The sequence below is a fragment of the Mastigoproctus giganteus genome, chromosome 1, assembly GCF_048544385.1.
Source record: "Mastigoproctus giganteus isolate SK-2022 chromosome 1, ASM4854438v1, whole genome shotgun sequence".
Lineage (NCBI taxonomy): Eukaryota > Metazoa > Arthropoda > Arachnida > Uropygi > Thelyphonidae > Mastigoproctus > Mastigoproctus giganteus.
The window spans coordinates 19892564-19919569 of NC_143575.1; the positions used below are offsets into that span (position 1 = coordinate 19892564).

Below are 27006 nucleotides of genomic sequence, written 5' to 3' on the forward strand. Positions count from 1 at the left end.
TATTTCGTAGATCCCCAACCACAGCTAATCTTATCAATTACAAGAAACTAAGAGCCAAAGCACGTCGCATTCAAAAAGAAGCAAAGAAAAACTCTTGGATTCGGTTTGCATCTACCATAAACAGAAACGCCAACTCCAGGTTAATATGGAAGAAAATCAGGCAGATTTCCGGAAAATTTCCAACCACCCCTTCACCAATTCTTTCATGGAATGGGCAAGAACTATCTGCTCCTCAAGACATTGCAAATGCCTTGGCTAAAACTTTTGCCGAAGTTTCTGCGGCATCAAATTATTCTCCGGATTTCCAGAAAATAAAGACCAAGACTGAACAACGAGTCATCAACTTTCGAACCTCAGTTTTCTTTCCCTATAATCAGCCTCTTCAATATCATGAACTTATACATGTCATTAAAACAACACGCAACAGTGCCGCTGGGCCAGATGGAATATCTTACATTATGTTACAAAACCTTGGTGACAGAAATTTACGAATACTGCTGATATATTATAACAGAATATTTATGGAAAACATTTTTCCCATCTCTTGGCATCATGCCACAGTTCTTGCCTTTTTGAAACCCGGTAAAGATCCTACAAGTCCTAACAGTTATAGACCTATATCTCTATCCAGTTGCCTCGGTAAATTACTTGAAAAAATGATCCATAATCGCCTTGTTTGGATCATCGAAACGCAACAACTAATTAGCAAAAATCAGCATGGCTTTCGAAAGAACAGGTCCACCTTAGATCTCATGATCAAAGCTGAGTTTGCAATTCGTAATGCCTTTGTGAAAAATGAACATCTTGTTATGGTTTCCATAGACATAGAAAAGGCATTTGATACTACCTGGCGTCGTGGCATTCTCAGTGACCTCCATGCTCTAGGTCTACGAGGCAACCTTCCTATATTCATCAGGAACTTTCTCAGGACTCGTTCGTTTCAAGTTCGATACCGCAACTCGCTTTCTAGGACATATATTTTCAGGAAGGAGTGCCACAAGGGTCCATACTGAGTGCAACCCTATTTGCCCTAAGAATCGATTCCATCACAAAAGATCTTCCAAATACTGTCGAGACCTACCTTTATGCCGATGATCTCTCTATTTCTTGCCATTCTCTGAATATGAGATCCATTGAACGGCAGCTGCAGATATCTTTAAATAAAGTCCAAAGGTGGGCAGAGTTAAATGGCTATCATCTATCACAGCAGAAAACTGTTGCAATCCACTTTTGTAACCAACGGAAAATGCATACAGATCCCGAACTTCAGATGCAAAACTTTACCGTTCCAGTGACTAACAACATCAAATTCTTGGGATTAATCCTTGACAAGAAACTGAATTTCCTTGAGCACATTAAATCTGTGCGTATATCCTGCCTCAAAAAGCTGAACATACTAAGAGCTTTATCGGCCTTGTCTTGGGGAGCAGATCGTACATCTTTGTTGCTCTTATATAGAGCATTGATCAGATCCCGATTGGATTATGGTGCTCCTCTTTACGATTCCGCCCGTAAGAGTACATTGAGATGGCTGGATCCTGTACAGCATAGCGCATTGCGGATTGCACTTGGTGCTTTCAGGACATCTCCTACTCATAGTTTGTACATTGAAGCTAATGAGCCCCCCTTCACCTCCGCAGAAAAACACTGCTTCTAAAGTATGCAGCCCGAATACAAAATTGCGGTCATCATCCTGTTCAGCCATACCTCTTTAATCCACCATTTCAAAACCTCTATAGAAATAAACCCAGTAAAATAAGACCGGCAGGCTTACGCCTCATTGAGTTAATGCAGAGTTGGAATGTTCAGATTTTCAACAGGCAACATTTAATGGATTACTCCCAACCGCCATGGATTCCGCCTCCTCAGTTATATTTCGATACTTACCTTGACAAATGGGGAAAGAATCGTCTACCAACACTCAATATGAAACAACTCCATGCAAGCCATATTCAGAAATACGTTGATTTTTTGCCCATATATACTGATGGCTCCAAATCACATTCAGCCGTTGGAGCAGCGGCAGTATTTCCCTCTACTATCATCTCAGCTGCCCTTCCACCTGAGTACAGCAGCTTCTCCGCAGAACTTCATGCAATAAAATTAGCTTTAGAAAACCTGAATCTCAACCCATCTGTAAAATATGTTGTATACACAGACTCTCTCAGCTCAATAACTGCAATGCAAAACTCCTCCTCCAAGGCTCATCCTGTGTTAAATCAAATTGAAAGACTCCTATTACAAATTGAAGAATGCCATCAATCAGTGACCTTTTGCTGGATTCCAGCACATTCGGGGATAAAGGGTAACGAACTTGCTGATGAAAATGCTAAAAATCCGTCAACCTTTGATTTAACCTCCATTCCGGTTCCAGCCTCTGACTACTGTCACATCATACGAACAGCAGGTTTCGTGAAGTGGAAAGAGCTATGGCACACACAAAAGAATAATAAACTCTATCAGTTGAAACAGGATCCAAAGCATTGGCGCTCTAGCACCAAAACAGTGCGAAGAGAAGAAGTGGTTCTTGCACAGGCACGTATTGGACACACATATCTGACCCACCTCCATCTGCTCAGAGGCGAAGATCCTCCTCAATGTCCATACTGTTCAGAAAATTTAACAGTGAAACATATTCTGATTGACTGCCCTCACTATCAACAGGACAGAACATTCGTGCTGTGTTCCCTAAGAAATCTAAGAGAACCAATAACATTACAACACATTATTGGAAATGATGCAAACATCAACGAGTTTTTCTCTTATTTGAAAATAATTGGACTTTATGATAAATTCTAAAATATCTCTGTAAACGCAACCAAGCTGTTATGTCTAAATTATGTTTTTAGCTATGCTTAAATTTTGTGTTTAGCATTTTCACGTGAATAGGCGCATTATAGCCACAGCAGCTTATGCGCCGATAAACCCCCATAACACACACACACACACACAGTACAGTCAGTCCTCGTATAGCACGATAGTTGCGTTCCTAGAAACACTCGTGCAATGCAAAATCATGCAATATAAACAGGCCCTATGGGAAAAATGGGGTTAGGTGCCAACCACCCAAGATTGAACACACATTGGTAACCAAAACATTACCAAACAATAAATAAAATACTTACGTATTTTATAACGATTAAAATACGTAATAAAAATAATATTATAATTTTTTATTATATTTTTATTATATTATATTTTATTATAATATAAAAAATGAAATAATAAGTATTTTTTACGAATAAAATACTTACGTATTCTATTACGTAATAAAATATTGCTAATGCTTTTGCTTCTATCGTAAGCAAATTTGTTTTTTGTTCGATTTTCTATCCAAACAGATGACAGCCGTTCCATCTCTTCCAATTCTTTGTGTCTTAATCTAATGGATTTTAATTACTCTTTTGAGTTGTTCCTGCTGTGAAAGTTGTTTTTATTTTCTCTGCATTCTTTCTAATTCTCGGCGTTGCCTCATTTAGGTCTGTAGCACGTGCAATATCACATGGTCTTTCATTTCGCTCAAAGCGTTTCACAATTTCATATTTTTTCTCTATCAACAAAGGCGGACTGGCCATTTAACCCCAGGGGCTCACATCTGGTGAATATGGGCTTGGCACACCCAGGGTCCTCAGCTGGATATCATCATTCTTCTCTTTCTTGGTGATTTCCTTCTCTCTCTCTCTCTCTCTCTCTCTCTCTCTCTCTCTCTCTCTCTCTCTCTCTCTCTCTCTCTCTCTCACACACACACACACACGCAGGGTAACTCAGAAATTTTTTTTGGCTGGTGCAGCATAAGCCTCAGGCTTCCTTGCACCGTATGGCTAATAATAATAATAATAAGCCTTACCGGGAACACCCCGGTGTGATTTTGGTCATAAACCATTGTATGAGGCCACTATAAATTTTCCCGGGTAAGAATTTTTGACCCAGTCCGCCTGCGTTTATCGATATTGCTTTTCTTTTTCTCTCTGAATCTGCTGTGTCTTCACCAGGACGCTTCCTTTTCACACCTTTAAAGTATTTTAATCATTTTTAGGGAATAAAGCGCAATTACAAAACGAGGAGGCACGCTTGATACACATAAACAAAGCTGCGCGTGTGTAGCAACTGAATAAACAACACCATAAAAGCTAAGATATGCTATTAACCTCACATTTTACCAAAGCACATTTCTAGAGGTTACTACCATAAAACAATAAAAACAATTTCCAGTTGCGTTTCTGCTAGTGGAATCTGTTATAAACTGGTAGTAAACTCGATCTAATTGCATTTGCGATTATACCGATAGCTGGAATTGTGTTGGTTTTTACATTATTATGGTGAAATGTGATATAAAAACCATAAATACATTTTCAGAATCTTCTCTTCATTCCTATTGTGTTGCGTTCGGTTGTGGTGATTCCGCGTTCAACTGCCATTTCTTGTAAACACAAAGGCGAATCGTGCATAAGCAAATTCGGTTCGTGTTATATAAGAAATCGTTTCCCTATTTATAAATCATGTATGATCGAATTCGTGTAGTGTAAACACGTGTTATACGAGGACTGACTGTATGCTACTCCAACTGGATCTAGACAAAGTTGGGCAAATGGGCTGAGAAGTGGCAACTGAAGTTTAACATTGACAAATGCAAAGTACTGCATATGGGAAGCAGTAACTCCAGAGTAACGTATCAACTGTGTGGTACTACACTGGTAGAGAGCGAAAAGGACCTGGGGGTAATTGTGCAGGCAGATATGAAGTTTTTTGAGCAGTGCAGACTGTCTGCAAGAGTAGCTCATGGTGTCTTGTCAATGATAAACAAGAATTTTTTCTAGCAGGGATAAGGAGGTGATTATCCCATTGTACAAGGCAATGGTACAGGTCTGGAAGCCTCATTTTAGGAAGGATGTAGAGTCGCTAGAAAGGGTACAAAGAAGGGCAACAAGATTGGTGAATGGAACAAAGGGGTACGCTTACCAAGAAAGGCTTAAGTTCTGCAAATTGCAGTGCCTGGACAGTAGGCATCTGTGAAGTGATCTGATTGAGGTGTATAAGGCCTTGAATAGGTTGAGCAAGCTGAATGCTGATGGGATTCTTCCTCTTGCTCAGATTAAGAACCTGAGCTAGATGATTTTGTAATAACTGAGAGGAAAGTGCAGGAGAAATTGTTGAAGATAAACATAAGAAAGGCATCTCGGTTGGATGGGATCTATCCAGTTATATTAAAGGATGCAGCAAAGGAAGTAAGCAAACCCCTAGCCATAATTATGAGAGCTTCCCTGGACTCAGGGGAGGTACCCATGGACTGGAGATGTGCAATAACTCCTCATGTGTGAATGTAGAGCAAATTACTCATTTAGTTTGTTAGTTACTTGAGCAGGATCATCAACGGTTGAACCATCGATATCAAGTGGACCAATCTGATTCACCCCCTTCCTTCTAGAGTTTACATAAATAAAGAACTCTTTGATGTTTTTCTTTGCATCCTTTGCCAAAGATTTCTCATAATCTGCCTTCGCCTGCCTAACCTTTGTAACTTGGTTACAGACCAGCTTATATCTATCATAGGCTTCTCTGTCACATGTTAATTTATATGTATCCCATGCATTTTTCTTCTGTCACATGTCTAATTAGTTCATCTGACATCCATTTAGGCCTAAATCTTGAACAATGTTTCTTTGTTGATATGAAAAGCCTAGTAGCTTCCAAGATTAATTCTTTGCATGTTTCCCATTTTGAATTTGCTGTTTGTAACATCATCAGTTGGTTCCACTGTATAGAATTTAAATACTGTCTCAGACCATCTTAGTCACCTTTATGAAAGCAAAAACCCTTCCTTTGCCCTTGATGGTAGTTACCTCTGAGTAAATTCCACTTCAGCGCACTGTGATCACTGCCACCTAGTGATTCCTTTATCTGCAAATTCTTGATGCATGAAAAATCACTACTGATGATCAGATCAAGAGTATCACTCCCTCTAGTTGCCTCCCGAACATGCTGCTGTAGAAAACAATCATCCAATAAATCCACAAAAGCCTTGCTGGTGTGTGAGTGATTCCACTATGACTCCCAGCAGTCTTGGAAAAATCCCATTGCCTTCCTTTTCAGGCTGCTGCTCGATTGCATTTCAATAGAAGTAGTGCAAGAATCACTTTTACCTCTGCCAGCGGGTACTGTTAATCTATTAGTCCGTGTATCCCCCCCAAGCTAGCAGTTTTCTGACCCACCTAACTCTGCCTTGATAGCATCAGCAAATATTCTTGCGCCCTTTCTATTTAAGTGTATCCCATCCCTGTAGAAGCAGTCTCTCCTGTTAACAAGCACAGACTAGGCTGAGAAAAATTCTTCCCCTTGAGTCTTGCACAATCTCTCCAGGACCGAATTGATCGACAAGGCTCTCATCACGCTACTCCCTCCTATTTTGTCTGGGCAGAATTGTAGACACTTTCAAATTCAAACCTAACTCACGGCTTTGTTTTTCAGCATTGTTTTGTACTTGTTAAACCCCTGGCTTTTTGGCCGTAAAGGGCATTAACGATTATCTCTCTCTCTTAAGTAATTCTGCCAGTCTCCTACTCTTAATATCATTAGTGCCAACGTGTACATCAATATCACCATTTGTGCCCTTAAAGGATGATATCTTCCTTAAAATGTCATCAACCTTTTCCCCTGGCAGATATACCTTGGTCCTGTTCCATCTATCCTTTTTGCACAATATGTTCCCCTTTTCCTTTACAATAGTCACCTACAACAACTGGTTCCTTTGGGACCAGCGCATTCTGCCTTGGGGGTTGCCGTTGTGTTGAGTGATGTTCAAGCTCTGGCATTGATGTGGGCAGCTAAGAGCTTGATGGGCTCCTCAATTTAAATCCTTTGAGGCCATCCACCCTGTCCTTCAAGCTTTCATATAAGCCCATAAGAATGCCGAGTTGGCGCCTGATTTCCTCACACTCCTTACATCGCATGCACACAGAGACATTCCTCTTGGCAATATCATGTCCTGTTCCTGATTGCTCCACAAACATCAAACAAGCAGTGCATTTCAATTTTTTTTTTTTTTTTTTATGAGAACCCCAAACACGAGAGGTATTAGAACCTATAGTACTTAGTACCGTGCTTGGGTTGGAGGTTGAGAAGATGAAAGAAGATATTTGTTGATATTGGACTTGAACTTCTGTAGATTGTAATTTTCAGGAAATACGTATGAAGGAAGGTTGTTCCAGAAAACGCCAGTTGAATGAATAAACGAGGAAGATGAACAGTTGGTTCTGTGGGTTTGAAGTTGGACAGTAAATGGATGTTGGCTGGTGGCGGCACGTGTTCGGACTGTTTTGAAAGAGAGAGCGGGAATTATAGAAGCCAATTCAGAAGAACAGTGCCCATGGAAGTATCTGTAGAAGAGGCATGCAGCAGAAACAGTGCGTCTATGAGAAAGAGAGTGGAAAGACTCTGTTAGAGATGAATCATTAATTAACCTAACTGCCCTCTTCTGAATGGAATCAAGAAGCCTGAGAGAGGTTTTGGGGGCACCACCCCAGATGTGGGAACAATATTCCATGGCAGGGCGGATTTGCGATTTATAAAGAGTGAGCAGCTGTTTGGAAGAAAAGTAATGCCGAGAGCGAAAGAGAAAACCAAGTTTTTTAGATGCAGAGGAAGCAATATTTGTAATGTGCTTGTGCCAAGAGAGATTAGAAGTCAGGGTAATCCCCAAAAGAGATATATATCATTTTTCTAGAAATCGGAGTGTCACTAAAGATAAGCATAGGAGCAGAAGAATCCTTTTTGCGAGATATAAGACAAGACTGAGTTTTAGAAGGGTTGAAATCAACTAAGTTGTCTTTGCCCCACTGGAGAATTACCTGAAGATCAGCATTTAAGGAATTGGCAGCAGATTTTTGAGAACTTGAAGCTGATTGAGCAGGACAAGGTTTCTCAAAATGGAAAGTTGAATGCAGTGTGCTATCATTGGCAAAACTATGGATAGAATTTCCAGTCAATGGAAGAAGGTCATTGATATACAAGAGGAAAAGAGTGGTGGAAAGAACTGAACCTTGGGGGACACCGGCATTAGAGGAGAAGTTAGAAGACAGAGAGCAATCTACCATCACCCTCAGTGAGCGATCATAGAGAAAACTGGATACCCAATTACTGAAAACAGATGGCAAACCATAAGATGGAACCTTGTTTAGAAGACCTTTATGCCAAACACGATCAAAAGCCTTTGAGATGTCAAGAGCAACTACTTGTGTTTCACCGAACCTTTCCATTGAATTAGTCCATAAATGGGTAACATAAGCCAGAATATCACCAGTGGATCGACACTGACGGAATCCATACTGGCGATCGTTGATCAGATAGAAGGTTTCTAGGTAGTTTAAGAGTTGGCAGTTAATTGATTTCTCATTATTTTAGAAAGAGTAGAAGTAATTGCAATGGGACGATAATTGGATGGGAGGGATTTGTCACCCTTTTTAGGAACTGGCTGGATATGAGCAAATTTCCAAGCAGAAGGAAAAACACCTTTGGAATAAGAAAGTGAAAAAAAGCGGGAAAGAATAGGAGTAAGTTCAGGAGCACAGGTTTTGAGAACAAGTGGAGAAATACCATCAAGACCTGGAGCTTTCTTAGCATCAAGATTCATCAAAATCCTTCTGATATCCTTTTGACGGAAGACCACAGGAGGCATTGAATGGAGCGTGTTGGGAATGGTGGGAGGTGTTTTACCAAGATCATTAATACATGAGCTGGAAGAAAAATGGGATGCTAGCAGGTCAGCTTTATCCTTGGCTGAAGTGACAACAGAACCATCTGGTTTGGACAGAGGTGGGAGCAGAGATGGGCAAAAGTTGCGGCCAATAACTTTGGCAAGAGACCAGAATGCTCGGCTACCATTAGGGCAAGAAGCAAGTTTTCTACTCTTAGCCTGTTCAAACTCTAGTTTGGACCGATTAATAACTGCTTTACAATTGTTGCGAGCTTTGGCGTAGGCAGAAAATGAAACTGAGGAATTAAAAACAAGCCAATTACGATATGCAACATTCTTCTCTTGGACAGTCTTAGCACATTTATTGGAAAACCAAGGTTTAGATAAAGGACAAGATTTTAAAGTGGAGTGTGGGATAAAGGATTCCATTCCTGCAAGAATAATTTCACTGACACGATCTGAGCAAACGTTGACATCAGAAGTTTTGAAACAGTAATCAGACCAAGGAAAAGAAGAAAAGAAGTCTCGCAGGTCATCCCATTTTGCATTCTTGTAATGCCAAACAATATGAGGTTGGGAATAGCCATGAGATAAAGGTTCCATTGGAGAAGAGACAATCACCAAGTTGTGATCTGAAGTGCCTAAAGGACCTCTCACTTTGACCTTGTACTTAGAAGGGTTGTTTGCGAGAAAAAGATCAAGCGTATTGGCTGTATGATTAGGATTGCCCAGTATTCTTGTAGGTAAATGAACAATCCGTGCTAGGTCATTAGTAATTGCAAAAGCCTCAGCATCTCGACCTGCTGGGTCGGTGTGACTAGAAAACGGAAGCCAGCTGGAGTTGTGAACGTTAAAATCACCAAGGAAAATTACCTCACTGTTAGGAAAGTTGGACTGGAAAAAGTCAAGTTGCAAAGAGAGGAAGTCAAAGAGCTCCAAGTGATTAGTGGAGTTGGGAGAACGGTAGAGACAACAGATGAATTTGACACAATGAGGTAGAGATTTTAAGCCAGAGAAGATCAAAGAGAGGAGATTCCGAATTGCCAAGTCTCTGACAGGGAATATCAGAATGGACGTATGCACAAGTACCACCTTTGAGGCGAAAGGAATCATACAGCAAATAATTTGGATATCTGAGATGAGCAGTAGTTGAATAAACTGATAACTGAGATTCAGTCAGAAAAAGTACATGGGGTTTGGAAGACTGAAAGTGGAAATGGACATTGTTGAGATTGGAATTGAGACCACGTATATTTGTGAAATGAATTAGGAAGTCCTTGGGAGGTTTAGATCTTTTCGCAGATAAGCTTGCTCTATTATTTTGACAATTCATGGTGTATTCAATAGTAAGAAAAAGTGGGTGGGACAGGCTGTATGAAGTAATGAAATTTTGGGTATGGCGTACATGTGGTAAGAATATACCCAGATCCTTGACATAACATGGCCTCGACAATGCTCCCCGCATACACACTACTCGGACTCCCTCCAGTCACTATCTGGCAGAGTAGAGGTAGCAAGATTATACACTAGCTGATCCGGAAGCTTCCTAGAGTTACCAATAGGTTTGGTCCGGTGTACTATCTAGCGGCCGAACTCCGAACACTGTTTTAGAGCTGTACCCTCGAAATGTAAGGAATATTGTATCTCACCACGACATTCATCATAACCTCAAAAATCATCAATCATATTGCATGATGGAAGAGATAGGGAAGGGTTGGCCGGAACTTAGATCTAGAGACTAAACATGGGTTCCACCACTTCAAGCCTACAATAAGCAAAGTGGTGGTATTTCACCGGTTGATGAGTCATCTATCACCTAGTACTGCCTGGTAACATAGAGGGGCAGCGTTCCTATATGTGGTGTGGGCACCACACCTCGACCCCTGCTTACCTTGGTTCACACCTGGGTGGTCACCCACCATGTACTTGTGCATTGGGGTTATACCCAGGATTACTAACAGTCCCACCATCATGAAGGTGCAAGCAGAGGATATGGCTGTCATAGACCGTCCGGACTTCGCCGAAATTGGGTCCACTTGACTTGAGTGTCACCCGAATATCAGTTCCATGAGCGTTTTAGACTCCCAGGTAGCAAGAACAGCTTGTCTGGCATATCTGAGAGAATGTCTGTGACAACCTCAAGGACCAATAGACTGATTCAGAGGACAACCGCCCCCCCCCCCTCAGGTCTCCCCTGAGCCACAGCACTTCCACTAGTTTGAGCCTTTTGCTTTGCTGCTCTGGTCTGAGTCATGATTTCTATTCAAGTTCAATAAAATTCCAATACAAAATATAACCCTAAACCTATATCCTAATGCAGTTATAACACTATATATATGTATTTCGGTATCGAATCTTATCTCCGAGTTACGTTATATGACTTTCTTATCCCCTGTCAACTTATATGTATTAATTTATTGTGTTACGTTTGTAGTAACTAGGTCGCTATATTTATATAGTTAAAAAAGTACAATTCAATTGACAATGAAATTTTAATAAGATTCATAAATTTCACTGATTAATTGATACTACTATACTTGTTATCTTGTTTTCCGTTAAATCTTAAGCTAGCACACGTATCTTATAACAATGGTGGCAAGTTACGAACGTTTAATCTACAGACATGAGGTATTATTTACTTTCCAAATCGCGATATCTAAATTCAAAATAAACCACGGAGCCTGACTTGGTCTATGAGCTACTTATAGAAAATAATTTAATCTAACTAAAGTACTAAAACATCAATATAATAATGGGAAAATAAATTTGTTTCCTGAAATATATTCAATAATATGATTGGATACAAATATGTAAAATTTACTTTAGGATTTTTGTTGTAACTAGTGGTAAAACTTTAATGTCATGTTTTGGTTATGTGGGATACAATACAGAAAAGCATAATGTCTCTGGGTAACTAAGACTATTAATCTCTGCAGTTCACAAAAACCATGTGATGCATGTTTTTTTATTAGCAATGTGTTTTATCCATTTTATGTTGAAAGAAAAATAAATTTCCACTAATAATCATAGTTTACTTAATGGTATTTTTGTAAAGTATAACAAATGATTATTTTTCAGCTTAGTTGTACTGCAAAATTGTCTTCGGGTTCTGACTATAGTCTTGAACTAGATCTTGCCCATGATATTGATCCTGTCCAGAGCAACTGGAAAGTATTTCCATCTAAGGTAAACAATTTTTTTAGTCTCCATTCTCACTAACAATATAAAAACAATATAATAAAAATACTAACAATTCTCACTTGAATTGTTAGTATTTTTCAAGTTAGCAAAGTGCAGCAAAATGTGTTATGCTTTAGAGAAGTACCCTTTAGGGTATTTCTCTAAAGCATAACACATTTTTTGCTGCTCTTTGCTATTAGGTTGTCCAATAATAATAACAATAAATTTAAAAATATGGTAATCTTATTCTGTTTTTATCACTTTATATAATCAGAAAGTTGTCATATACATCAACTCTTTGCTTAACTACAATAGATATATTCCTGCAAGCAAGTTCCATGCAATGTAAAAATAGGTCAAGCAACCATTATTGTTAAATAATTCATTTCCAATAAATAAATAATTTTAAAGTTTACACTGCATCCCCAGCTGTTATACTTGAAAGGCATTCTTGTAAAATACTATATATGCTGAGCATTTTTGAAATATATTGTGAGAGAGAGAGAGATGAAAACTATAACTTAAACAATAACAATCCAAATGTATTGATGGTAATGTTTTAGAAAAATTACTCTAGTTTCAGTAGTGCTTTTGAATTATTGGTTGTGCTGTCTTAAATGTCACCCAGTGCTGAATACAGGTCTGGAGGCTTCATTTTAAGAAGGATGTAGAGCTGCTTGAATTGGTACAGAGATCAAAGAGATTGGCGAGTGGAGCAAAGGGTACTCTTACCAAGAAAGGCTTCAGTTCTGCAAATTGCATAATCTGGAGACTATTCACCTCCTAGGTGATCTGATTGAGGTGTTTAAGGTTTTGGTTGGTTGATTGGAATTTTTTTTTGGTGAATCAGCATCCGTGGCCATAGTGCACCATTAAGGCTTTGACTGGATTGAGCCAGCTCAATGCAATGCTGATGGGATTCTTTCTCTTGCTGAGACCACACACACGTGAGAGGGCACAAATTCAAATTAAATTGAGGAAGGATGGGTGCAGAATAGATGTGCAGAAATTTGCCTTTAGCCATTTGGTGATTGATTGCAGGAACAAACTTCCTTCCAGTTGTGGAAGTTGATAGCTTAAATAAATTCATGGAAGAATTAGACAAACTATTGGAGGGAATAAATAGTTGAAATGGGATGGAATGTCTGTTTCCTTTTTTTTTTTTTTTTTGCTGATGCTGTTAATGCTAATGTTTTCTGTGCACATGAATCCAAAATAATTGACTTTAGACTAAATATATTCATCATAATTTATATGGAAAAAGATACAAGCTACAGGTTACTCAAAATAAGTTGATGTGTATATATAATATATATGCATGCAATTATAGTAAAATATATTCAAAAAATGGCAAACCAAACATACTCTACTGTTCTAAAAGAGTTAATTTTCTTTTGTAATACTGTTAACCCTAAGTGGCAAAAAAACTAAGATTTGAAAGTTCTTTGGTGACTCAATTCAGAATATAGTTTTCTTAGCCCTGCAGTGGTGGTATCTTCATCTTGACAGAACAAAATACACTTGTCTTCAAAAAAAAAAAAACAAAAAAAAACACTTTTTTTCACTACCTGTTAAAATTCAAGGTGATCCTTGTAGATTTGACATTGCTGAATTCAAATATGTCAGCCATATTGCTATAATACCCACCAATTTTAAGGGAGAAGGGATTAAAGTCAAATGTTACATTCAGTACTAAATATTGAACAATGGGTCTGTCAACCTTATTCTATTTAAAAAATGTCTGATAATAAAACACTTATTCTGTTATATTTTGACTCCATTTTCCATCTTTTTTACATGTGAGAAATATCTTGGTAAAACCTTCCGCCATGTTCATTGGAGACTCCTCCTGAGTTTTCAGTAAAAGTCTGAATGAAAATGTTGTTAAAGCTTCATTTCCTACATGTTGCATCCCAATTCTCTGTACACTAAAATTAGCTCTTCCACAATTTCACTGTCAATTTGTGATTTCTTATTGCCTAGATGTTTTCGAATGCCTTTGAGCTCTTATTTCTGTAGCATTTTTTAATTTTTTTAGTGAATCCTCATCTTGGAATAGCAGTTTGACTTGAAGACCCACAAAAATTCCCCTTTTTTTTATCTTGGCCTCACTGATTGAAGGAAACTTTGCCTCAAACATGAAAATCCTTCTCCTTTCTTGTCCATTGCTTTCACAGATATTTTTATCAAAAACTTTATTAGTTGTTGGGCAATGGAGATAAATGGATTTTGACTTATCCACCAAAGGATAAGTCAAACTTTTTTTTTTTTCTGGCCTGGTGTAGTTTCTGAACAGTCTGGCCATTTTTTTATCCTGTAGTGGCAATTCTTCACTTGGTTGTCCCACTCGCATAAAAAGCAGCAGTATTTAGTGTATCCACCTTGCAACCCTGTCAGCAAAGCTACCACATTTTGGTTGGCAGAGACATTCCATTTGTATTCTCAATAGCATATATTTTGCAAAATAATCTGTAGGTTCTCGTACATTTCCTTCATGTGAACTGCATGGGCCAATGGCATAGATGGATACTTATTTCCATTATGGAGTAAAACTGCTTTCAAACTGACCTTGGATGAATAAATATAAAGCCTCCACTGCTTGGGGATGTGCTGCAGATGTAACTCTTTCATTAATCCTGGACACTGTTACACTAAACCATAGCACCATCCATGGAGTAATATGCATTATGTTAGATTGCCTTTTCCTATAAAAAGACACCTTGATACCCTTTTCAAGAAGATTGCACTGCTGAAGCTGTGATTCTAGTAATTGAGCCTTGGTTTTGGACAGGTCCAAATCTCTGACCAAATTGTTCAATTCTGCCCGAGTGATTTAGATGCAGCTTTGCAGTATCAAGAGTTAGTCTGGATCTGTAATCGTTCTGGGTGCTGCATTTGCCGTAGACTCCTTTTCCAATCTTGACTCAGTCAAGTCCATAAGTTTCTGGTAGCTTTGGCACTGGCATTGTATCATCATGAGCAACTGGCCTTATATCAGAAAGTATGTTGGGATAGATACTCTACTTTATGCTTGGTTTTTCAAGAAAAACCAGAAATATTGGTCGTGCAAAAGTAACATTTATGTGGTTTTGAGGTTCTCGCCTTATCACCGAAAGCATTGATTTATGACTACCTCTAAGCCAGCCTGTTAAGCTCCTTGAACATGAGCTACAGGAAATCCTTGGAGCCCATACTTTATCTTGATCTCCAACCTTTCATCCAATATAGAGTTCATAGGCTTTTCTCACAAGTTGACAGTGGTATTAAAATCACAACAGAAGCTGTGATTTTTAATACCACTTCTCAGCAAATGTAGCAAAAGTTATCAGGCTTGTTTCGGCAAGAACACGACATACTTCATATATGGTTGAGGTACACACACACAATTAAGAAATTGTAGATTTTTATTTCTAATTTAAACAAAGTTCATGATTTACACAACACTAATTCATTTAAAACGCTTATTCGCCACTCACTCTCTGAAACACATACACATTTTTGAAATACAAAAATGCTTACTTGGTGCACGTATATATGCCAGTAGAGAAGTTACTAGAAGGCTCAATGTTTCTAGTGAACTGTTGAAAGTTCTAAAACCTTCCAGCAATATCCCAACTTTCCCCACGCAACAATATTCTATAACGTTCTGGAACATTCTCAATGTTCTTGAAAAATTTTTAAAAAAATAGATTGATGGAAAAGATGATTAAACAAACTACGGTTCATGGTTTTCAGTCATTAACCTACAATATTTGAAAACTGAGGGTGATAAGGACTTTTAAGCACATATCTGAGTTTTTGAACATATTTCCTACGAGAATCTGGCAATTATTTTGGAGAGGAAATTGATGCTGACCAGTGATATTTATTGCATATAAGAGATATGAAATAAATATCTACTGCATCTTAACTACCTATTTAAGATTAGTGTCTATTCTCTAACCTTCCAAAATATATACACACACACACTTGCTTTAGTAATTTTAAAGTCATGAATTATTGTTTTTGCAGAGTAATTAAGCAAAGCATGCTAACAGATGAGGCTGCACCATTTGTATTACTAATTAAATATATTTAATTATTATATAAAATGGTTCTTGTCTTGATGGTTTTTATATATATATATATATATATATATATATATATATATATATATATATATATATATAAAAACCATCAAGACAAGAACCATTTTATATAATAATTAAATAAAACAAATGGCATCCAATCTTTGTAGGGGGGTAATTGTCCAGTGAGAACCAACTGTACATTATACTAAAACTGAAAGAGGCAAAGTGCACCATTAGTAATACAAATGGTATTACTAATGGTAATACAAATTTGTATTAGTAATACAAATATATATATATATATATTTTTTTTTTTTTTTTTTTTTTAATTTATTTATTTTTTTTTTTATTTCAAACATGAGATATACTCATCGTGTTCAAAACAGAGGCCTTCCTTGATTTTTGGTGGCTGACTCCTGAAGAAAACACAAATCAAAAATCATCATAATTGACACATTAAGAACTTTCACTAAACCTTTTCACAATATTTTTTTTACAGGTACTGACATGCATTTTTACTTCGGGTTCGACAGATGGCTCCTTTGACTATACTTTACCCCATGCTCAAAGTCTATATATGAAATAAAAATAATAGGATGTAGTGACAAAACTAAATGTCTAAAAAAGAAAAGCACGAAAAAATTGTTAATTTTTTAAATCAGATATATATATTAGTAGAAATAAATTACAATACCTGAATTATATGTAAAAACTACTGAGGAAAAAAAAATCACTGAAAGTAAAAATGTCAGTTGCCTTCAGTCACTTTTTTTTGTTTCTTTTCAGTAGTTTTTATATATAATTCAGGTATTGCAATTTATTTCTACTATATATATGTGTGTAACTTCTTAAAGGCAATGTTTAAAAAGTTACGTATGATGAAGAGGTATTCTGTTGATGCAATGGTTTCAATGAATATCATCATCAGCCATTATCAATCCACTACAGGATGAAGGCCTCTTCAGCAACTTTCCAGTTCCTTCTGTTTTGTGCAATGGCCATCCATTTACTACCCACAAACTCATGAATTTCATCTGTTATTCTCTTAGTCCATCTGTCATCATGTTTTCGAGATGTGTCCTGCCCAAGACCATTTTAGTTCTTTAGTTTTGATAAGAATGTCCTTTACTTCAGTTTGCTGCCTAATCCATGTGTTTCTCTTATCTAACAGTCTGATTCCCAATATAATTCGTTCCGTTCTTTGCTGTGTCATCCTCAGCTTCTCTTCCATTCTTTTGGTGAGTGCCCAAGTTTCACTTCCATAAGTCATGGTGGGTAGTATACATTGGTTCATTATTTTACGTTTCAGACAAATTGGGATATTGCTCCTCAGTTTTGTGACTATATTTCCTGAATGCTATCTATGCAAAATTTTATTCTTCTCTTGACTTCCAGTCATTTATCATTAATACTTGTCCCAGATAAGTATATGACTCCACCTTTTCAATTACTGCTCCTTCAGTCATTATATCCCTTTCTATGGCATACTTGTTCATCATTGCTTTTGTTTTAGCCATATTCATCTTTAGTCCAAAATCCTTACTAACTCTGCATAATTGATTAAGATTTTCCTCTAATTCTTTGGGATCGTGGCTTATGATCACAATGCCATCTGCAAATCATAAATGGTTTAGGTACTCTCCATTCACATTGACTCCTTTCTGTGACCAGTCTAATCTTCTGAAAGCTTTTTCAAGGGCAGCATTAAACAACCTTGGAGATATTGTCTCCTTGTCAAACTCCTTTCTCAATTTTATATTTCCCACTGTCTTTGTCTAGTCTAATAAAGGAGGTAGCATTCTGGTATATTTTCTTAAAAATCATAATATATGGGGTATCTATGCCTTGTCTTTCCAGTGCCTGAAACATTGCCTTAATGCTGTATGGAGTCAAATGCCTTTTTATAATCCACAAATGCGAGGCATAATGTGGTGTTTTATATTCATTTGCTTTCTCTATTAGCAGTGACATTACGTGAAGGTGATCCATAATTGAGAATCCTGTCCTAAAGCCAGCTTGCTCTTTTGGTTGATTCTCATCAAGTATTCTTTCTAATCTGTTAGTAATGACCCTTGTGAACAACTTGTATATATGGAATAACGAGCTAATTGGTCTATAATTTCCAATTTCTGATTTATCTCCTTTCTTATGCAGCAAAACTATGGCTGCATTATTCCACTCCTTAGGCATCACACCTTTTCTAATGCATTTTGTCAAGAGTCTTGCCAGTTTTTGTGCCATGTCTCTTCCTCCCAATTTTAACAACTCTACATTAACTTAATCTTCCCCCGGGGCTTTCTGATTCTTAATTTTCTTAAAACACACGTTCTATCTCAACAGGAAGGATATTGGGTATGTCGTATGTGTTACTAATTTGCGATCTATCTTCCCCACTGGCATCATTCCCTCACTCCTTGTATAATTCTCTATAGTAGTCTTCTGCTATTTGAATTATGCCTTCTCTGCTGTTTATAAGTACACCATCGCTATTCTTCAGTTTCATTTGTCTTTCTGTATTACTGCTCATGGCTGCTAATTTAAGTCCTTTGTTTTCCCTTAATGCTTGTTCTACTTTTCTTGTGTTAAATCTTCTTATGTCCTCCCTGAGTCTCTTTCTAATGGCTTTGCATAACTCAGCATACTCAATTTTCTTTTTGTCAGTGTTTATCGTGCTCTTCATTTGTCGTGTTTGGTTCATCATGATAAATGTTTCTTGACTAATTTTTTCTTCTTTGGATTTCTTTTTACCTATAGGTTTCTTTGGCTTTATCATTTTCAGAAAGTTATAATATTCCTCATCGATATCTTGGTCCTGAGCAGTCTGCAGAAGCTCAAACTTGTTAAGTTCCAGTACATACTGCTTTTTCTCCTCTTCTGTTATATCAAGTGTGCATCTTACCATTCTGTGATTACTTCCGACATTTACCTTATTCAGGATGGTAACATCATTCACAATATATCTTCTGTTAGTGAGGATTAAGTCTATTTCATTAGTTGTTAATCCATTTGGCCTCTTCCATGTCCACTTTCTGTTAACCCTTTTCTTGAAAAAAGTGTTCATTACTGACAATCCTCAAGATTCTGAAAATTCCACAAGTCTTTCACCAATTCCAAAATTTTCTATTCCCCTTTCTGTGCTGTTTTGTCTCTTTCCAACCTTAGCATTGAAGTCCCCCATAATGATAGTGCATTGGGGTTTCTGTTCATCTAGAAGACTCAATTTCGATGTACACTTCTTCAACCTCTTCATCATCATGGCTCGATGTTAGTGCATAAATCATTATAACCTTTAGCTTGTACCTCTTAGAAATCCTAAGTAGTAGTCTTGACACCCTTGGTAATGTACTTTTCAATTCCAAAATGTTGTTTCTTATACCTTTATGGTATAAGAAAGAACTTCGCTCCTTTCACCGTTTCCATTGATGTACAGCAGGTTTTCACTTGATAAACTTATAAGTGATTCATTTCTTCTTGTTTCAGATTAGAAATTAAAATTTAAAAAAAGGAATTAGAAAATGTGAATAGGAATATCTTATTGATGATTTTCTAATTCCTTTTCCAGCTCTAATATCCTGTCTTCACCGATTAGTGATCTTACGTTGTAACAGGCCAAGTTCAGTTTCTGTGCATGGCAGCCTGGTTGTACCCAGAGATTCTTAGCACCCTCTGCTTCCACTCTGATCCTCTCGCTGCTGTAATAGGGGGAGTGAAAGCCCCTGGGGACTAAAATGGATTTAAAAGTTACAAAGTGCCAGTAACTAGAAAAGGGCATGTAAAGTAGAAAAAGAAGTGTAGTAGATTTGTGAAAGGTGAAAGAATGTTAATATCCTAAAGGTTATGATAAATTAAGAGAATTATGGGCTGAATTACAAAGCCAATAGAAAGTGGGAGAACTGTAAAGTAAAATCAGTACAACAAAATACTAATAAAATGATGGTGGTAGTAGTAGTGGCATGTGATACAAGAAAGCATGTGTATGAGCTTATGCAGCATCAGCCAAAAAAAAAATCGCACCATTCCCTCCAAATGCCTGTCCAGTCCCTCCTTAAATATATTCAACCTATCAACTTCCACAATGACAGATGGAAGTTTGTTCCAGCAATTAACCACCCACTGGCTAAAGGCAAACAGTTTTATAGCTGTCATCAGATATGGGGGAAACATATTTAGAAAATGGTCAAATATAGGCAAGGCAAATATGCTTGATCTGATGTCAGCTAAAATAAATAAATAGTGGTACACGATCAGGTATTTCATCAGGGAACTACACCTGACCGTGTATCAGGAACCACGTTTCTATACCTGTCCATAGTAGAAGAAGAAAAGTGATAGGCCAAAAAGCAACGAAAAATGAAATTGGCACATTCTAATACAATATGGACAAGGTAGTCCCAACGCAGTGTAATTTATTTAGGTAAAAATAAGGATCAAGTTAAAATAAATGTTTAATATAAATATGTAGGATTTAATTATGTATAGATAGTATTTAAATAAATTTAGAACAAGCACATGATATAGGGTGTGGTATTAAATTTAGGATGGGGAAAGGAAAAGGGAGTATTTTAGATAAATAAAGACGAAAAATAGAATTAGGATAGTAGGAACGTTTGTATCACCCTCGTGTACAATAATAGTTTTACGAACGAGAAGTACAGTAGAAATATAGCAGAAAGATAAAGTTATTAAATAACACTGAATTTGCTGGGATTGTTGAAGCCCAGCTGTAAGGGCTCTGGCATTTGTAAGCATTAGTATAAAAGGGATCTAATACTAAATGCTTGTAACAAAATGAAAATGTGTTGAAACATGCCGAGAAACGAATCTAAAACTAAACCAAAAGTATAAGAAAGTGAACGATACCTTGAGTATTTGTAAGCATTAGTATAAAAGGGATCTAATACTAAATGCTTGTAACAAAATGAAAATGTGTTGAAACATGCCGAGAAACGAAAGTGAACGATACCTTGAGTATTTCAAGAAATGCATAGCGGAAAGAAGCTGGCAGGGAAAAAAATATATACGTAGCAGAATATACATAGACGGAAAAAGGCAGGGGGTGATGCGCATATATTCAGTAATTATATCAGTGCATGCAAACTTCAGCCACACTAGCAATATAACTACACGATAAAGCAATTTATAGCAGCGTAGTGGACTTAATAGTAAGCTGTGAAGAAATGCAAAACAGTGACCTCTATTGTTGTATTTAGAATACAAGTGTATGGAGATAATTTAAAATTAGTGTTGGAAAAAGAAATACGGTTGGAATAGTATGACTTTATTGTGATAAATTTATACAAAATTAAACACATTACTGTTAATAGATAGTGTTATACAATATGGGTTTTTTTTTTTTGTTAGTTGTTGGCGCATCGGCTTCTGTGGCCATAATGCACCTCCCAAAGTTTTTGCAGTTCTCTGATCCAAGCCCGAGACGGGATTCGAATCCGCGACCTTTGGGTTGCCCTGCAGGCACTTTACCCACCCGGCTAGCCCGGTCGCTACAGTACGTTGGCGAAAAACATATACATATTAGACCAAATGATGAGGCTAAATTATGTTAAGTTTAATAGTCTCATAAGGGAATGATTGTAAACGTATCAGAGTATAGAAAACAAGAACCATCAGATGTTTTGAGATATAAATATTTATAATATAAATAGTCCAATTTTGCAAGAAAAAATACATCCAAGAAAAAAAAAAACTAATTTCCCTAGAAATAAGTAAAATGGTGACTTAAGGTCCAAAGGTATAGTTAAGGATCCAATTTTAAAAGAACAAGAAATAATAAGTCCATGTATATGAAACAATTCCAAGGAAATAACTATAGTGTTTTTTTTTTTTTGATTTGGTAGTTGTTGGCGCATCGGCGTCTGTGGCCATATTGCACCTCCCAAGGTTTTTGCAGTACTTTGATCCAAGCCCGAGGCGGGAATCGAACCCGCGACCTTTGGGTTGCCGGGCAGGTACTTTACCCACTCGGCTAGCCCGGTCGGCTAACTATAGTGTGGAAGAACAGGAAATAGTTCCATGCATATAAAACTAGATACTACTACAGGTAGTCTCAGGTTTTACCTTAATGCTTGTTCTACTTTTTACTGTAGAAATAATAGTAAATGAATCTAAGGAAAAAAAAATCAGTTGGCATTATATCCAAAGATAGTGTAGTTAAGAATCCAGTTATGAAGTGATATAATTCCAGGGATATAAATAACATGGTGACTTAAGATCCATAGGTGGTGTAGTTAGGATCCAATTATAAAAGAATAGGAAATAAGTTCGTGTATATAAATCTTGATGAATCCACAGGTGTGAATTCACTGTGGAAAGAATAGTAAATGAATCCAAGGTTAAAGTACCAGTTGACATATCTAATAGTAGTGTAGTTAAGAATCTAATTATGGAAGAACAGGAACCAAGTCTATGGACATGAAACAGTTCAATTTTAAGAAGGAAGAACAAGAAGTAATTCCGAGGAATCAAAAATATGGATGTCTCTATACCTAATAGTGATGTAGTTAGAAGATTCTATAAAGTGATATATATAAAGTTTAGTGGTAAAGACCAAAGTCACTAAAATCTGAAGGCTGCAATATAATCTTAGTGGAAAAACTAGATTGATTTTCAAAGGTGTAGTATGTTAACACAAGCTTGAAAAATCCAGAACCCAATGCCAATTCTACATATAATTTAAAACAAATTAATAGAAGTCAGCAAAGACTCGACATAGCTAGTTAGTTAAGTAATTTCATGAATTATTATTAAAAAAAAAAATCCAATGGATACATGAGAAAAGTGAAAACATAACAGTAGAAACTTAGTGAGTAAAGAGACAAGGTAATCAATCCGAAGAAAATAGTTACATCGGAAATCATATCTGATAGCTATAAAACTATCATTTCATTTTCTATTTATTTATTTGCATTTTTATTTTATTAGTATTTTGTTGTACTAATTTTACTTTACAGTTCTCCCACTTTCTGTTGGCTTGGTAATTCAGCCCATAATTCTCTTAATTTATCATAACCTTTAGGATATTAACATTCTTTTGCCTTTCACAAATCTACTACACTTCTTTTTCTACTTTCCACACCTTTCTAGTTACTGGCACTTTGTGTAACTTTCGCATCCATTTATGCATACTTTATTCAATATATTAATACAAATTTATATATACAGGGTGTCTCAAAAATACACATCGCTTCAGGAATGAGTTCCTCATATGTAGACAATAAAAATATTTTATATCAACAAAGTTCCGGAAATGCTTGTTTATGAGTTTGAAGGTCTGTCTATGACACTTCACATCACCTTATAGTAATTGTTCAAAATGTCCACCTTCTGCCTGAATACAGGCCTCACATTGATGTCTCGTGGACTCGTGAAGATGATGCCAAATTCCTGGCATGTTTCGTATTGTCTCACAGCCTGCCACAATTCGATTGTAGAGAGTTTCCACATCAGTTACCGGAGTCAAATACACCAATGACTTTAAATGGCCCCCACAAGAAGAAATTTAGTGGGTTTAAATCAAGTGAGTGTGGAGGCCAGGCAGTTGGTCAACCCCTCTACTTCAGGAGTCTTAGATCTTGGTCGTCCTCTGTCAGCAGCACGAGGTGTAAAGGTCCCATGTTCACAAAGGTGGTGATGGATACCTTCAAATGTTTTCCTGTCTGGACATCTTCGTTCTAGGAACCTTTCGTTGTACAAATGATGAGCCTCCAGAGCACTGCGTCCGCCAAACCATACATAAAGTGCATATCTGCTTTTTTTTTATGAAAACCCCAAACACGAAAGGTATCAAAACCTACAGTACTTAGTACCGTGCATGGGTTGAAGGAGAAGTATGGGGGAAGGGGGGGTGCCAGAAACTTTGCTCTAGAGACTAAACATGGGTTTCGCCACTTCAAGGCTCCAATAAGCAAAGTGGTGGTATTTCACCGGTTGATGAAAGTCATCTACCACCTAGGAATGCTTGCTCCTGATTTGAGTACATGGTCGGAATGGAAAACCACCAGATTCTGTCAGTATCTTGTGATGAAGGAAATCACCTGCAGAAGATAAGACATTCCGGTTAATAACTCAGGAACCAAGCACTTCCGGAACTATGTTGATATAAAAATATTTTATAGTCTACATATGAAGAACTCATTCCTGAGGTTATGCCGTGTATTTTTGAGACAGCCTGTATAAATGAATATTATATGTAACCCCTTAAAGGTAATGTTTTAAAAATTACATAGGATAAAAAGGTATTCAGCTTATGAAATGGTTTCAGTAAATGAAAGATTAATTAGTAAAGTATGACAGATGCACCTAAAAGTGCAAAGCAATATTAAAGGATGCAAGAGTATATATAAGTTTGTATTAATATATTGAATAGTGTACATAAATGGATATGAAAGTTACACAAAGGGTAACTAGACAGTTGAGGATAGTTGAAAAAGAAGAGTTGGAGATATGTAGAAGGTGAAAGAATGTTAATATCCTAAAAGTTATGATGAATTAAGAAAATTATGAGCTAAATTACTAACCCAATAGAAGGTTGGGGAACTGTAAAGAAAAATTAGTACATCAAAATACAAATAAAAATAGAAAGTGGTACAGCTGTCATCAGAAATGGGGGGAACATATTTAGGTAATGGTCAAATATAGGTAAGGCAAAAATGCCTGATCTGATGTAAACTCCAACAAATATTGATACGTGATCGGGTATTTCATCAAGGGACTACACCTGACAATGTATCAGGGACTGTTTCTATACTTGTCCATAGTAGAAGAAGAAGAAAAGTGGTAGGCCAAAAAAGCAAAGAAATGAAATTAGCACTTTCTAATACTGTATGGACAAGATAGTCCCAACTCAGTGTAATTTATTAAAGTTAAAATAAGGATAAAGTTAGAATAAATATTAATATAAATATGTAGAATTTAGTGTAAGATTTAAAGGATGTAATTTTGTGTAGATTGGAATTCAATAGTTCAATAAATAAATTTGGAACAAGCACATAGTATAGGGTGAGGTATTAAATTTAGGATGGGGAAGGGAAAAAGGAGTATCTTTATAAATAAAGACAAAAAATAGCAATAGAAGTAGGATAGTAGGAACATTCGTATCACCCTCGTATACACTAATAGTTTTAAGAATGGGAAAAATGGTGGAAATAGACAGCAGAAAGATAAGAAGCAAAGAAAAAGTTATTAAATAACACTGGGGTTGTGAAATCCAACCTTATAATAAGGGCTCTGGCTTATGTAAGCATTAGTATAAAAGGGAGCTAATACCAAATGCTTGTATTGTGAGGAAAAGATTATGTAGGTCGAAACATGCTGAGAAACAAATCTAAAATGAAACTGAAAGTACAGTAAACCCCCGCTATTCGTGGGGGTTACGTTCCTGAGAAATGCCGCGAATACCAAAAACGCAAATACTGAGTTATTGCTCCCATAGTAATAAAGGGGTTCCGTTCCAAAGTATGAAATATATACAAAAAACTAGTCTAAAATTTTGTCTATGTATGTATTATGTACCTTCATAATGACTAGACAGCACATAGTGAAATGCAAGCATATGGCATTGAAATGAAAATAAGAAACAATTTAATATTAAATGTAATATTTATTAGAAATTTCAAACCAGCGCCTTTGCTAGCAAAAAAAACTTATCCCGCCAGTGCTATCACCAGTTTCGCTAAAGTGTTGATAAAGGAGTTTTGCCTTTTCACGAATGATGAGTGAACTTAACGGAATTTTTTATTTTGAGTTCGGTCTTCTATCCACAGATTTAAAGCTTTTTCCATTTTTTTAAATTTAACATCACAAGTTACAGAGCAAATTTTTGAAGCAATTAGCGCGTTTTCACGGACACTACAGCGGATTTTTTCTTCAGATTTTTTGATTGATCGTACCGTTGACTCGTTGATTTCATAATGTTTTGCCACTGAGGAGACACTTTCACCATTAGAAATTGTCTAATAACTCAATTTTATTCGCTAATGTCATCACCTTCTTTCATATTTTCACATTTCCCTTGTTATTCGTAGCCATATTTTTGTAGGGATTAGAAAGAACTTGTCCACAATAAAGTCACTTTCTTCTGTTAACACACTCGAAAAAGTCTGTTTTACACTGCAAAATGGTAAATTTATCACTTTTGTAAGCATATCAATTTATAAATTGATAAATTTATTCAATTTATAAGCATATAAATTAAAAGCAAACGATGAAACCTTCCATGACAAGCGCATAACACTCTGAACAAGGATTAGCGAGAAACATCCAAGCTCACGATTTTGTCACCCCTCTCCCTCCACCCACTGAGCACTGTTTTGACTGGAAAAGATGATTTTAGCCACGCCTATGTTTTTTTTATGGCGGAAAATGTTCACGGCGCTTTAAAATTCACATTTTTTTTAGGTTTCATTTTATATTAAATCAGCGACCGCGAATAGCGGGTGTTTACTGTATAATAAGAAGTGAATGATACCTGGAGTTTTCAAGAAATGCGTAGCAGAAATAAGCTGGCGGGAAAAATATACATAGTAGAAGGAAAAAGGCGGGGAGATGATTACACGCAAACTTCAACCACATTAGCAATATATCTACGTGATGAAGCAATTTATAGCAGCGTAATGGACTTAATAGTATTTACCACTTTTTATTTTATTTTTGTTTTATTGGTATTTTCCTGTACTTTTTTTTTTTTTTTTCCCTTTACAGTTCTTCAGCCTTCTATTGGCTTAGTAAATTAGCTCATAATTTTCTTAATTCATCATAACTTTTAGGATATTAACATTCTTTCACCTTTCAAATATCTACTACATTTCTTTTTCAACTATCTTCACCCTTCCGGTTACTGCACTTTGTAACTTTCACATCCATTTATGCACACTTTATTCAATATATTAATTCAAACTTTTATATTTATTTATTTATCAAATCTTATTAATATATGCAAATTTGTAAGTTTTTGAATTTGTATTTTACATTTTATAGTTTTTATTTCCAGCAGAATAATGAGGTATTCCATTGGAAGCAACAGGTTTTGTTTTGAAAAATATATATAAATTA

At 36.5% G+C, this 27006-nt stretch overlaps 1 protein-coding gene across 1 annotated transcript in view; it reads left to right on the forward strand.

Annotated features, from left to right (window-relative positions):
- Sgt1 (suppressor of G2 allele of skp1) overlaps positions 1-27006 on the forward strand; it is a 131750-nt gene that overhangs the window by 83762 nt on the left and 20982 nt on the right. Inside the window, exon 9 of the mRNA XM_090379074.1 lies at positions 11768-11875. Coding sequence (XP_090235200.1) covers positions 11768-11875 — 108 coding nt within the window. The remainder of the gene's footprint in view (positions 1-11767; positions 11876-27006) is intronic.